The sequence below is a fragment of the Manis pentadactyla genome, chromosome 7 (genome assembly GCF_030020395.1).
Source record: "Manis pentadactyla isolate mManPen7 chromosome 7, mManPen7.hap1, whole genome shotgun sequence".
NCBI lineage: Eukaryota > Metazoa > Chordata > Mammalia > Pholidota > Manidae > Manis > Manis pentadactyla.
Window position 1 is genome coordinate 2,046,249 of NC_080025.1, and position 15,831 is coordinate 2,062,079.

Genomic DNA, 15,831 nt, shown 5'->3' on the forward strand with positions numbered 1-15,831 from the left:
GCCCAGGGCCCCAAATCCGGCTTTGTAAATGCAGCTTGACAGGACACAGGCCAGCCTCTCGCTTGCGATAGTGTCTGTTCAGAATTTTGTTCTACAATGACTGACTACAGTGGCTCAAAGGGACCAATATGGCTTAAAAAACAAAGTATTCACTACCTGGGCCTTGGCAGAAAATGCTTACTGACCTGATAAGTCTATCTGACACCCTGTAGGTCCTCGATAACCGAAGAACAGCACAAACAGTGAGCAAACGTACTCTACTGGAAATCAAAGACAATTAGAGCAACTTTGGGGCATATTCTAATGCTACTAAATTTTCACCAAATTAAAAGGAAATACTAACATCAAAACCAAGAGTAACTGTAAAACTCCTTGAGGCCTGGGAATTTGTGCAGCAAGTTTGTAAAGCATAAATAACATTCCTAGAATTCTATCCTTAGGAAATAATTAAACAGAAGGAAGAGCAATGCTACATGTACAGAGACACTAATTACAGCATTATGTGTAGAGTAAACATTGGAAACACTCATTATGTTGAATTACGGGGGAGAGAAATTACTATTAATGTGTATAACCATGAGGATATGGAGAATAAAATGCTGTCCATTATAATGGAAAAGTTCATGATAGAATAGTAATCGTACAAAGGAAAAAATAAATATGATACACCTTACAGCTTTGCTCCTGAGGGTTTTTTAGAGGTCAAGTCTGCCTCCTTTGGTCTGTCCCCCCTATTCCAGCTCCTCAGTGACGATGATCACACTAGTTATCAAGTATTGGGACTGTGCACCATGGGCACCTCATTTAATTTTTACCAGTGAGATTGAAAATGTTCGTCGAAATCAACAGATTCAGAACCAGAGGCTCTGCAAGCAAATGGCTTGTTCAGGATGCCCCAGCTAGTAGGTGATAACACAGGATATTCATGACCAAGTCCTTGTCATCAAGCACGTCTATGACTGCCTGTCACAATGAAAGGCAGGCATTTACATGGGCATGTGTTTATTTTGGAACTGCACATACTCACCTCTACAAGTTAATATGGTACCTGCATGGAATAAGATCATGGAAATGTACTGTAAATCACTTCAAATTGAAAATAATTGGCATAGAGGCATTTATGCTTATGTTTTAAACTTGTTACAGGATTGTATTTAATGAGATAGTGTAAAAAAAAGTGTGTTTAGCAAAAAGGCTGTAGTGCAGTAAGGATGCAAAATGTGTAAACTAGATTTGCTCTAATGGTGACATGTATTTTCAATAGTACTTTTTCTCGATTTTGTTAAGATTTATACCAGAGTCGTTTACTGCAGAGTATGCAAGAAAAGTGCTTAAAACTAAATTGTCTAAAGCCATTCAAACTTCATGTAGACCCAGGTTTCTTATAGGAAGATTGTCCCATTCAATCTTTCTCTGTACTGAGTGGTACTGACATGACAGATCATTTAAGATTCACTTACATTATTTCTATAACATAACTGATAAAAACACAGCTGTGTTTTAAATATCACAGAATTTATAGGCGCCCCTAAAAAGCATGATCCTCTCCCTTCTCTCCCCTGCAGCTATATCTTTCCCCAGCCTCTCTTCCCACCTCATCACTAATAGCAGGAAGTGCAATTAAAAACCTTGAGTGACATTTTATAAAGCACAGGTAAGTGACATATTGTCATTGCCAGTCACATTATGTGAGGCGTATCAATTAAAGAAATTTCAAGCTTTAGACAGGCTCAATGAAACATGGGCATCCATCACTCAGCGTGTTTTATTCTAGGTGTGACTGAGGCTGCTACTGGCTATTTCATGATGTTTTTGCTTGCTGTCATTCACTCCTCCAAGTAAACACCAGTTCCATGAAATGGATAAAATCAGTCCACTTAAAGAGAAAGAAAAAGCAAGCAGCTGCCACATCCTATATTCTTTAAAACCATCGCATAACAGTGACAACGTGTGTTGACACATTTAGGTGAATATTTATCGTCAGTGCATGTGTTTAGACAGGAACAAAATTAGTTTCATTGAGGTAGGGGCCTTAGTTTCCAATCATGATTCACTTGCTGCTGTTTCTCGATGGTTTAAAGATCATGGTTCTCAACAAAACAAAAGGAAAGAATGTCCCTTCAACTGTCCCCAAGGAGGAGGCAGGTAGGGGTAACCAAGCGGGAATGGCCTTACTGCCTACCATCTTTGCTGCCTTGGATGCGATTCCTCACTTCTCAGGGAACTGGATTCCTCATCCGCAAATACTAAATATAAATACTGACCTTGACATTATTTGGACAGAATAATATAGAATAAGGTATGTAAAGTTTATAATACAACACCAGCCAGTGAGATTTGGTCTAAATAAAATGTGCAGCCTGACATCTCTACTTCCCCACGGTCTGCCTTAGTTCAGTTACCTAAAATGATTCCATTGGCTAAACATGGAAAATAAAGAGCCAGTAATTAGTAGCCAACCATCCCTCAAAAAATTTTGTATCTTGCTTTGGCTGCCCCCCAAGACGACCTTGCTTGGGACCCGAGAAGGGGAGGCCGCAGGGAGGCCAGGGCCTGGCAGTGCCCTTCAATCTCCTCCTGCCCAGGGGCGAGCAATCCTGGGAAGACAGAGGACGCGGGGGTTGGTGAAGGGTCCAGGGCTACAGGGGGGAACGGGGAGAGAGGTCCGGGTCAGCTTAACCCAAAGAAAGCCTTTTCCCGAGGAGGAAGACCATTTGCCTGGGAACATAAAGCATTGTTTGTTTTCTTACCTCCAGGGTTGACTTACTGTCTAAAGAAATGGCTTCAGCAAGTCATATTTAGCCTTTGAAGTAAAACATGAGGAAGTTCCTAGAGGCAAGCAGTCCTCTGGAGCTCAGCTGATAGTTTTCCATTGGACATGCAGGAGGCTGCTGGGAGTCACTTTACCGAAGGCCACGGCGAGCCCTGCAGCCTGGGTCTTACTCAGCCCTTCGCATCCAGAGAAAACGCTGGGCCTGGGGTTACTTTCATGCCTTTGTTCTTCTGACCGCGCACACGGCCTCTAGTGGCCTGCCGGCCTGTGAGACGCCCTCCCCTGCCCTGCTCACAGGAGCAGGTGGGGGAGGAGAGGCCAGTTGGTCCCACCTCTCCTGGAAGAGACCAAGCCTCTCCGGCCTCCCCACACTCCTCGGGGCCCAAGCGCAAAGTGCTCAAGAAGAAAACGTTTCTTTCAAGGTCAACTACTTGTTCCTAATCAAAACTTAGGTTCTTTTCATGGCATCAACTTTTCTCACGAATTAAATTGCAGAGACCTAAGGCATGAGAGGCCCAGGCTCAGATTCTGTCTCGGCCGTTTAGTCCCCGGTGACCTTGGAAAGCCGCTCGAGGCCTTTATGCCTGAGTCCATCGAAAAACCTGAACCAATGACAATATACAACTTGTATGGTTACTGCGGACATTAAATACATGAATACACGTGAGCTGTGTAAGCAGGGCCTGGCACTTGGAAACTGCTGTGGTTTAACCATGATCTTCACCCATTTTTCTTAAAAATCTACAATTTTAGTGACCAAGCTGAAATTTCTATCATTTTGTGACAGATGCTCCTCCATTTTCTACTTACTAAAATACTTTGAACTTGACCGATTATTTCCCTGAGAAACAGGAATCTAGAAATGATCTATATCTGGATTTCTGCTCAGTCTACATTTTCTATACGGTCATGCTATTTGTGTGCATATGTGCATCTACACGCACGTGCAACAGGTAATTTTTGTCTTACTCTTTCTGTGCAACAGTGCATGTGAAACAGTGATCTGCTCCTACATGGATGATACTTCAGGAGCTATTTAATTTGCCCTTTGAGGTTTTGTCTGTTCAGTTTAAATCTGCCTGGTAGTTATTATTTTTTTTTAATTCCAAAGAATATCAATAATGCATAAAAATCTTTTATGTAAGTGCTGCTGGCCCTGAGATCCTATCGTTTACATGAATGTATGTTCACCTTGTTTGCAATTTGGTTCCATTCACTCCTTTCCAGAGTCTGAAGGTGCTGCAGAGACTGGAAGGGAGAGGATGCAGCACAGCCGTCTCCCCAGCCAGTATTTAGAGATTCCTCACTGTGTCAGGCTCTCTGCTAAGCATTTTATCCGGGTTTTCTCACTCAATCTTTACAATGGAAGTGGGACATGGGCAAGATTACATAGTGAAGAAAATTGAGACCAGAGAGATGACCTGGGTTTGCGCACAGGCACAGCACACAGTCGCGAGCGGGACTGACACTAGGATTTTCTCCCGGGTACACGGCCGAGCCCGCAAGTGTGCTGCTATCTCATCTGTGCTTTGCTCATTTTATTTATGTGTTGAAGACTCTGCAAGATGCTTAGCACATGTCATTTCATTGAATCCTCATATTAACCCTGAGGATGACATCTCTTCAAAGTATTTGCTCTTTGTGTTGATAATACTGTGTAGAGATTGGGTACGCAGCCCCTGGAATAGGCTGCTGGGTACACACCACACCTCTCCTGCTTTCTGGCTGTGTGAACATCTCACTGTAGTACATGCAATAGTTCACAGATGGGGACAGACCCTGGAAAAGGCATCCGATGAGCTTACAGTCACAAAGGTCGTGACTGCCTGGTCCTGGAATTGATTCTACTTCTCTTCCTCCCTGGAATCACACGCCCTGAGGTGCATACACAGAGCTGCTTCGGGTTATCTGCTTACCCCACTAGCTAACCTGCAGCCTCTTCAAGGGCCTCTGTGATTTCCATTCCTAAGACCCCACTGCTGTTCGTTCCAAAAGCAAGGTGGTGCCTGAAATGAGATTCCGAAGGAGAAGCCTTTTTGGATTAATCAAGAGCCAGCTCACTCTTACCTTTTGCTGAAACTAATTTTAAAAATAGACTCTACTTTCTGATACTATTCAGCTCAAATTTGTTTCGGCAATTCTGGAGAAGTTAAAGAGAAGAGTTCCAATCAGACGATGACATAGAGTTGTACGTTCAGACCCATTTTCTTATCAGTCCTTATCCTAAAACTACAGCAGTATATTGAACCCTACATTATAAGGGAAGATGAAACCCACTCACCTCACCAGAACTCTACGTGCATCGCCCACCCACATGGAAGGAAAAGAATATTGAAATGCTTTTGCCTGCTTAGTCTGAGCTCTCTGAAATAGCAGCCACCGACATGCATAGCTAATGAGAATTTGAAATGCGGCTATTTCACACTGAGATATGCTGTGACTGTGAAATGCACACTGCATTTTCAAGACTTGCATGGAAAAAATGCAAACTACTCTGTTAGCATCATACTGATTATGTGTTGAAATGGCCATCTTTGGGTTATGTTGGGTTCATAAAACATTACTGAAGTTAATTTTTCCTCTTTCTTATTACTCTATTAATACAGTTATCAGGATGTTTAATTATGTGGTGGGCTCACACTTTAGGACTGTATTTTATTTCTAGTGGACAGCACTGTTCTAAATACTAAGGAACTGGGTTTTCTTGGTTAGGTACATGGCAGCTGTAGGGCCCCCAGGCCCCTGCCTGGGTGCGATGTCACGCCCCCTAAGTTCCACCCCACAGAACAGGGAGGCTCTGGGCTGCAGCCCGGCTCATCTCAGAATAGTGTACCTGAGGCCTTTCCCAGGCTGTGAGGACTCACCCTTCTATTCCAGAAGATTATGAAGTCGGCATCTGGCCTCGGAAATGGCTTACTTGTTATTTTCTTAAAGACCTCTGTTTCTTTTATCTTTTGACATATGCCCGAAAACTTATCATTCTTCTAGCTCTTTGATCACATACTTCAAAGTCCACTTGCCTATTCAGTGTGTGTGTGAATATATGTGCATGTGTATATATGTATAAATATATACACATGCATATACATCAAGTAGAAAAAATATGTATACAGAATATATAAACTGTGTGTATATATATTATATAGTAAGAGAGAAACTACGTATGTAGATTATATATATATACACATGTTCTGAGAGAGGAGCTATGTATATAGACTAGGTAGATATTATATATAGTGAGAAACCATGTATATAGATTATATGTACAAATAGTGAGAAACTACGTATGTAGAATACATATGTGTGTGTAGATGCACATACACACAAAGAAACACATCATATTTAGTGTGAGAGATACTGGATAGACTATGTAGACTCTCCCTTCTGTCCACACACACACACACACGCATACATGTATACATAGAAGCCAAAGTATACTAATATGTTTAAAATAACATAACCATGCTTTAACAATTCGGGGAGGGAGTGTTTTCCACACGATTTCATGCTCAGCTAGAATGTCCGTCGGTGTGGACGCAGACAAGCACATCGCAGGCGTGCTGAGGCCTCAAGTGCTTTCCTCCTGAGGCGCGTTTCTTGGGAAGCCACCTGAAGTGTGACGGAGAGAAAGGAGCACCTGGACTCCGGAAGCACGATGGCATCACCTCTGCACCAGGAGGAGGTGGGCAGACCAGGAAGCGATAGTGAAGGACATCCCGGCCCTGTGCTTTGCAGCGGCAATGCCAGAAGGCAGGGCAGAGCCCTGGCGGAGCAGAGGGAGGGCCAGGGGCTTGGGGATGAGGGCAGTAGGGACACGGATAAGGTGACAAAGGTACAGCGTGCTGGGGGCACGGACAGTAGCGACTTTAGGAACAACGGAAGACAGCTGGATGCCAAACAAGCCATGACCGAGTTCAAGCTGGAGGAATACACCAGTGACCTTCAGGAGGAAGAACAGAGTTCCTTCCTAGCAATAATTCATACGTATAAAATAGAAGGTATCTCAATTACTGTAATGAAACATAAATTTCATTAGTAAATAAAGGAAAAATAAAGATAATTCAAGATTTTAAGACAAACAGAAGGCAATCACAGCACAGACAGGCTGCCCTTACACCAAACCTGCCTTTACTTCTCCCTGAGTTGACAGCTGATCCAACCGCTAGCTTCCCTGCAGTGAAGACCACAGTAGCCGAGTCCAGCAACGCCACACACGCGCAGGGCCCGGCCCACCGCCGCCCCAGGCTCCGCTGCCAGCTGGGTGGGGTGGAAGTGCCCGCATCACGGCTAATACCACAACCAACTGCCAGGCAGAAACAGTCCTCTGGTTCGCACTTCAGCCTGCCAGTATCACACTCAGTGCACACGCACAGTAAGTGAGCCTTGGTGCAAACGTGAAGCAGAAGTCAACTCTGGCATCATGATGAGTGACTGAGGCTAAAGAGGGGCCTCGTCTGGGCTCTGGGGGGCACAGGGCTTATGACACTGGAATCACAGAGGAAGCAGTCTAATTACAGGCACAATACTTGGCTCTCAGTATAGGCATAAAACGCGGCAAACGATATTTACACAGGCATAATAACATGAATGCTGTTTACTGCTTTTCAGCTTTTAGACAAATTAAGTAGGACTTAATTATGATTATAGGATAAAATATAAATCTTAACAGCTTTACTACTGCAGTGGTTCTACTGCAGCTGGGGGAAGCCACAGGAGGGGAAAGATTAGAAGATACACTGGAAAGAGTGGAGGCGATGATATTCATGTCTTCTAAGCAGAGAGGCAAGAGATGCCTCTCCAAATTAAAAATTAATTCAAAAATTAAAGAAATGAGGCACAAAGGGTCAAGTAAAATATTTTAATTTATAAAGATAATGTACAGAAATCTAAATTAAATTGGGATAAACAAGACATTGTGGATGGGAGTGATATTAGTAAATTAACAATCATAGCAAAATAATTAGAAAAAAAATAAAATGGATAAAGCAAAAAGGAACAGTCTAAACAGATATAATAATGAGAAAAATCTCAAATGGTTAAATGCTATTGAAACGTAGGTACCATTACAGTATGAGTGTTTCAGGAGGTGGTGCCTTAATATGGTAATTGCTGCAGTATTATTCAATTTCTTTAGTCGGGCACATATGCCACTTAGATTTAAAATATTTTAGTTTAAAGTATAATGGTACAACATACAAAAGTATAGCTTGTTATAACTGCCAAGTTAAAAATTAAAAGATATGTCAACACAATTTGAAGCCTTTTTCCTTACCTTTATTATAGACTACTACTAATTTCCCTGCAGACATCTCAAGGTGATATGCGGTACAGACATGGTCATGCATTTATGAGCTTCAGCATATTTACAAATTGACATTAAATGAGTATGATTTTCAGATGCCTTTTTATGATAGTTTATATGAGTTGTGCACATAATGTTAATACAGGCTAATCTGTGAGTCCCAGAATATATAAACATACGTGATTTAAAACAGCTTATAATTGGGAATGTCCAGAGCTATGACTTTGGGTATCTCAGCTCTGCAATAGCTGAGCTGCTAAGAATCATTTTCTGAAGCATAGATTGCAAATAAAAAGTGATCCATCATAGAAAGAATTAAGGCACATTTAAGAGGTGATGTTCAGGGAAGAGAGAGCATTGGATCTCTGCCTGGAATAGACCCATGTTTGCTTACAGCTGCCTTATTTTCAGATGGCATATGCCTCTTGCAACTGCCCCCATCATCTTCCCACAGCATAAACTAGCCTCGCCCTTCCCAGGCCCAGGGAGAGCTCAAGTCCCCACATGCCCGCATAATTCGCTGTGCGCTTATAGACACAGAATAAGGTAAACTGATGTAGCTGCCCACTAAGACTTACAGAATGAGGTCCGGAATTGGAGAGGTACAGTGCCTAAAGGCAGGATGAAAGGGCTATTTCCCACCTCATGGTGGGCCAACGTCAAGAAAGACCACTTCTAACTTGCAACATCAACATTCTCTGGAAGAGTCATTCCAGAAGATGATCATCAAAAAACGTCAACAAAGATCCTGGCGCTGTTGCAGTTGTAGCTACATTCATCCCATCGGTTCCTGGACTTGCCATTGGAATGAAGAAGAAGATACCTAAGCTGGCCTGTGCATTCAGTAAAACAACCAATTTGACTGGATCTATACTGTTGGAACTCAACCAAGAATTAGAAGAAGTGCAAGTTGCAGCGCTCCAAAATCTTGTGACTATAGACTATCTACTGTTAAAAGAACATATGGGATGTGAACAGTTCCCAGGAATGTGTTGTTTTAATTTGTCTGATTTTTCTCAAACTATTCAAATTCAGTTAGACAATATCCATCATATCATTGATAAGTTTTCACAAATGCCTAGGGTGCCTAACTGGTTTTCTTGGTTTCACTGGATATGGCTGGTAATTGTAGGTCTGCTTTGGTTATGTAGCTATATTCCTATTATGTTAATGTGTGCATGCAATTTAATTAGTAGTTTAAAACCTATAAATGTTTATGTTATACTACAAGAAGATATGTCAAAGAAATAATCAATCTTCCCATGTTTTCTTCCATCTGCTACTTCTATAGCTTTTCTTCTTCCTTCCTAATTACAACCCTTAAGTAGAATTCATGCCTCATATTGAAATTACTGAGTATCATAATTCTTCCAAGTGGTAAAGATACCTCAAGACAAATGCTGGGCATAGAAGCCACAGGGCATAAATCTGCAAAGAAGTAAAAAGCTAACCTTTTCAAAGAATATTGCTTCTCTCTCACTTACCAACTTTACATTTCCCTGTATGGCCCTGGAAGATGACTGGTTAGCCAGAGATGGGTAAGATTCCTCAAGGGAGGAACAACCTAAGACAGGCACAGTCACAGGGGGGCCATCAGGTGAGAAATTGGGGATCAACAGAGCTGAGGCTTAGAACCTCACCCCCCCTGTTCTGAGAGAAATCTCTGCATCCGTGGATGTTTTGTTGCCCTTGTCTAGCTCGGATTAATACTTAGTCTACAGGCACACACCTGATCATCTACATTTGCCCTCTTACAGCACTAAGCTATGTTTTCTACCTTTATCTTTCATCTACCTATGACTTCAGCATTTTATTAAAAATAATAATAATAGTAACAATAAGGGAGAAATGTGGGATTCACATATAAATCAAGTATAAAAATCAAACGAATAATCATATTTGACCTGATTGTTTATAGTTCATGATGCGTGATCAAAACCAGAAGTTTCTGTGATATGACTGCCCTTGCACTGTTCACCATGTAAGAACTTAGTCACTATGGAAGACCTTGTTCACCATGTAAGGACTTGTTCTTTCTGCTTTAGAAGATTGGAGACTGTTGGGAATTAGGCTTGGGGTTGATTAATGATTGTGCATTGAGTCCCCTATGCAGAATTTTATTGTTGTTAACAACCATCTGATTAATAAATATGAGAGATGTCCTCTCAAAAAAAAAAAAAAGAAAGACCACTTCTCTCTGGGAGTTTTGTAACTGATAGAAGGTTTCTCACAAAAGCGTGCTTTCCAAATGCAGCTCCTGCCCCACCTCCTTCCTGCCTCTTGTCTGATCGCATCATACTCCTGCAGACACCGGCCTGTGCTCCCCTCTCCATCCGGGAGAACACCCTGCCTTCACACGTGATGCTCTGTGGCCCCCCAGTACCCTGGAGCGCAGCAGCATGAGGCAGATCCCGGCCCCTCACGTCACAGCCTGTGCGAGTCAATCATGAAGCAGGACAAGCCGGAAGTACATTCAACAGGCACTGAACTCCTGATCCGAGAGCGTCCGTCGGCGGGTCTGCCTACTCCCCTCACGTTCCCTTGGAGTTTCTCCTTTTGAATACACACCATGCCTGTGTATCACCGACGGCGGATCGTGGTGAAGACCAGGAGAGACAAAGGTACAGTAGGCAGTCATAAAGTGTAACGCAGGAAGACACAGACTGAGGTGAGAACTCAAGGATAAATGAGTGAGACCAGAATATTCTGTCTCCAGAGGAAGACAATCTAAACACTGCTTGACCGAAGTCAGCTGAGCGCAGGTCTCCTGTTTGAGGGAAGAAGTTTTAAGTAGGAGCTGGCTGGCTTCCTATTTTCTTAGGTAGTGGCTTTATTAAATACATGGTTGGATCATTTTTCTTTAAATAGCATCCCATGACTCTAGAAATGGTAACACACATTTAGGGGTCATTGTTCAGGTTAAATGCTGTCACTTGGAGTTAAATGCACATTTTTCAACACCAACAAAAAGTCGTCGTAAAAGGATGCCATGGTGTTACTGCTAGGAATGCCATTAAGAAGAATCTTCAAGTAATTCCTGGAATTAAATAACTAGAACTTGGAGGAAGCAGAAAATACACTCCTTTCACTTTTGTAAATTAGCTCACAACTGCTGAAATCCATTTGTGTCTCTCCTAGATACGCCATATCCACACATTTATAAGAATTACAGCATTGATTTTTTTTCTTCAGGATCCAATTATCCAAATCAATACTGAGTTGCATCTTTCAAATTTGTTTCATAAAATAATTATATCTAATTTAATGCCCTTTGGAACATCACCAGCCCAAGCAGTGGAAAACACAAAATTTAAGCATAAATTTAATAATCTCTAATATAGAAAAAAAGCATCATGATAGAGTTGGAATTCAATAAATTGGTGACAGACTAGGAAAAATTATAAACTCATTGCTACATCAACTTTGACTTTCTAAGGTAAATAATTGTGGAATTAGTAGAGACCCTTCATTTAAGGAAAACCCCTACAATGAGTGTGAGCAAGAAAGAAGCTGTCATAGTTGCTATCAATATTAATTTTTGTACTTTTCAAGTCTATAACAATTCCTTATTTGATATTCAGTGTATCTATTTATGTCTATTAAGTTTCTGAATGGGGATTAGCCACAGCAGAAGGGGAAATTAGCTGTTGATTGGGCTACATTTTAATGTAGAGAGGAATCAGCAATATAGTTACAAAGTGTTTATGACTGCATATTATCTCTGGCATGGTAACTAACGAGGTGAAGAAATACTGTTGAGACATTAAGTAAAAATACAGAATAACAACAGGATAAATGCTGTAGACAAAAGGACTTTTGTATTTGCTTAGAGCAGCTGCACAGGAGGCTGAGGTGGTGAGAAGCCAGGACAGATTCGCACTTCAGTGTGAAACTGACGAGGAACTAGGATTGTGGGGATCAGGACACGAGGTGCATGTGGGCATCAGGATAAAAGGAGCAAAAGTATGGGCTCCAGTGTGGAGTGGGCTGGCATGGGGGTGAGGATCTTCTGGAGAAAAACCCTCTGCTGCAGTGCTTGCTCATCTATGGGGCTAAATACTCCTGCATGGCGCGGGGTCAGGAAGGCAAAGCAAGGAGAGCAGGGTCCCTGTGCTCCCAGGGTCCCCAGGGCCCAGTGGCAGCCAGGCTGGCCAAGCGCTGGGTGCTGGAGAGAAGGGTTCACGTCTGCATCTGGGAGCAGTAACAGAGGAGCCGAGGGCAAGTGCCCAAGGTGCGCCAGAGTTCATGCAGTGACAGGGCACGTCAAGAAAACAGGTTAGAAGTAAAGAGGAAAGGATCTGTTTAGGATATCCAAGAGGCAGTGTCCCCATACAGGACGGAGAGTTAGGAGAACCGGTGGAGAGACGGGGGAAAGCCCCTCCCTTCTTCCAAGGGAAATGTGACGTGGGTCTAGATTTTGACGGCACCGCCCTGTTAACAACAGAGATGGAAAGTAATTACCCACAGTAAGAAAAAAAAAAAAATGAGGTGACCTGCAGACATGTAGGGGAAATGTGCATTTCCAGAGGAGCAATGGACACTTGCAGCAGAAAGTATAGTATCAGAAAAGGAATTTCCCCAGAACAGAGGAATGGTGTGCATGGGGGGCATGGAACTCCCACAAGGACTGGCTGGAGTGCCTTCCCCAGGTCACATTTCCTGTTGTCACAGCCCTCAGATTCCTCATTCGTGAAATGAATCTTTAATAAAATACCTACTGGTGAAGGTTAAATGTGAAAAGCAGTGTCTGGCCCACACTAGGGTGTCAGCTCAGTTCCAGGAGCAACAGGCATTCCCAGGGGGGTGGGCAGGCAGGGGCGCTGGGGGACTACGCCAGTCACAGAAAAACAAGGAGTAAAAGGAAGTTTTCGTGACAGAGCAGAGATGAAAATAAAATCACACAGATGAAAACGATACACTGTTTCACGGTGACTTATGGCCAAGACTACACACATGCCTGGTGGTGAGCTGGGGTTAAACATCAGCCATAGGTTTGAGTCTTAACTTATATACTATCTCTGAAACCTTTTGAAAATTAAAATTTTGCTTCTTTACCTATAAATGAGTGTCAATAGTAACACTTCTGTGGGTGGCTGTGGGAATTAAATGAGGTGGTCCAGGTAAAGCCCTCCATGCATTTTCTGGCATTACATTAAACTTCAACACATGTTGGCCATGCATTTGTTTTGGAAACCATTCAGATGGGTTCTTCCTAGGAAAGGCAAAATCTAGGAATCAAATTGTGCTCTTTTGTAAAGTTACAGGGTCAGTAAAGTAATAGTAGAGAAAAGGCTAAAAATCACGAGGCTTCAGGAAAAGTGAGTCCAACCTTTCAGCATGAAGAACACTTGAAATAGTGTGTTCCTTATAATCACCTCATTCCAAAGGCCTAAAAGTGCTGACAGAGTCCTTAAAAAGGTATGATTTCATTATCAAGGTTTTTTGTCACTTTTAATGAGAAAAAGAAGAGCAACTGTCAAATCAAGAATGTCATAATGTGAATTAAATCTTAGAATGTTATGACAGCTGGTGATAAAAATATGCAGAAGTCCATAGAGTTTGAGAAACAGGATGAAGAAACATGTGGATATTTGAGGAGACTTTACTGGGTCCAGCCACATTCCTTCGATACCATATAAAGCTACCTTTAGGAACAGAAAGAGCTGGCATGGGAAGACCAGTTGGGGCTTGTCCTCACTAAGTGGAGCTTTTATAATATCCATTCCAAAGCCATTTACTTAGTGTGCATTCACATCACACTCTTACTGCACAGTACACACCTCTGCAAAACGGAGCTGGGAAGTCCCACGTCGCACCATTCTCGGGACTCACGATGCAGGTCAGAACCGCATGCCCCTCCAAGATGTAGCCGGAGAGACAGCTATACCGGATTTTGTCTCCTATATTGAATCTTGTTCCATGGAGAACTCCCTTCAATATTTCCCCAGGATTTCCACATGTGTGACTGGGTAAAACTATTGGAAACAGAGAAGAAGGGAGAAAGAAAGAAAAGTTCAAGAGAGATATCTATTAAGATCAATTTATGACACAAACTATGCATTTGAACTATTAAAATAAGCAAACCTAGCACAAAAATATATTTTCAGTTTGCCTACAAATTAAACTGAGAAAATGTATTCGGGTTTTCTAATACCTGCAATTTAATATCTTATAAAGATTCTTTGGGATGTATACATAAATGCAGTTTGTTAAGAGGGAAAAATATAGCTCTGCTTAGACTCAGTGTTTAGATGATGTCTAGATTATTTTTCTAATTATGAGCTTCCACAGTCTCATAGATTATGCAGCCAGATAACAGGAAGATGTAGACACAGGAAAAAGTGGTATAAGAAATACAGCATGAATGTTGGTGGCATATTTATTCTTCATTCCTCCAGGACCAGGCCTGTCTGATACATATCACTGATCAATCCTGGAAGAATAAACAACTGAATTAAAGACTTAAATATTTCATTCATTAATCTATCAGACTTTTGAAAAATGCACCATTTTATACTGCAAGCTGTTAGGCTTTATGCATTTATAGTGTCTGGTTCATAACAAAATTTTAACTATTAGTTTTGACAATACAAGTACTGTATTCACTTGAATTTTGAAAAGATGACCTTGATTCTGTTCTTTCTAGGCCTTTTCATTTTTTTTGTTGTTATGATTCTCTGCCTAATTCAACTGCCTTGAAACCTAACGAATATGATGTCATTGCATATTTACAGAACATACTTTTGAACATAATTGAAGCACCATTAAGTTGAATGTATCAAGTGGATGACTGTTGGCTATTGTGTCCCTATTTCTGATTATATTAAGCATATCATCAGTAAATCAGCTGCCATTATGTCATATTCAACAAAACCAAAGGCACTTATTAAGAAAGTGATTTTTCAACTAAAGTATTTTCAATGAACAAATCAAATTAATTCATGTTTGCATTCATTTTTTTTTTTTTGCATGTGCAGGGTGTTGTTTTTTGATAACTATGTATAATGTAGTATGATAGTTTCTGTTTTCATTGTTTATTTGTAAACTGAGCAAAAAGAACTTTCCCAGTGAATGCGAGGGAATTTCAGTGATTTATAAAATTATTTTTATTATGATACTATTTAAGTATGCACAAACTAAGCTACACAGAAATACTACAATTGAAGTATTTAACATAATTGACATGTTTATGAAATCACTATTTACATAGTCAAAGTATGCTCAGTTGTAGTTTTCAAGAATAATTTCTCTAAAGAGCCTACAAAAATCTGTTTGACAATACAATTGAAAGTAGTTCAGTGTAATCTATAATTTTTGTTGTCTTTTACAATAAAAAATAATTCTATATTTAATCCCATAGTCACTATCCCTAAGACAGGAAGTCTACTTTAAAAAATGTTATTTAAAAACATTTTGAACTGTTTGGCATTTAACTGTTTTATATAACTTTCTAAAGCAGAAGAGTTGCAACTCTATCTTGGAGGAACATTTCACTTTATGAAACCTGCCAATCCTCATGAGCCAGGGGTCTTATAATCAGAGACAAACATGAAGCGTGGGCTGGATTTCTGCCATTGATGGGGAGAGAAAGACATGTGGGTGGGAAAGAATGAGTGGGTAGAAATGCTTTTGGTGATTTTCTTCCTTGTCCAGGAATATTCAGAAGTAATAAATTCTTCCCTGTTTGTTTTGTAGGGTCTTTATTATTTTCATTAACTGCTAGTAATACTTACTAGATGGTACATATTCATTATAG

At 41.1% G+C, this 15,831-nt stretch overlaps 1 protein-coding gene across 1 annotated transcript in view; it reads right to left on the reverse strand.

Moving 5' to 3' along the window:
• Nucleotides 1-15,831, reverse strand: part of CSMD1 (CUB and Sushi multiple domains 1) — a 1,485,257-nt gene that overhangs the window by 708,897 nt on the left and 760,529 nt on the right. The window contains exon 4 of the mRNA XM_036898253.2: nucleotides 13,856-14,050. Coding sequence (XP_036754148.2) covers nucleotides 13,856-14,050 — 195 coding nt within the window. The remainder of the gene's footprint in view (nucleotides 1-13,855; nucleotides 14,051-15,831) is intronic.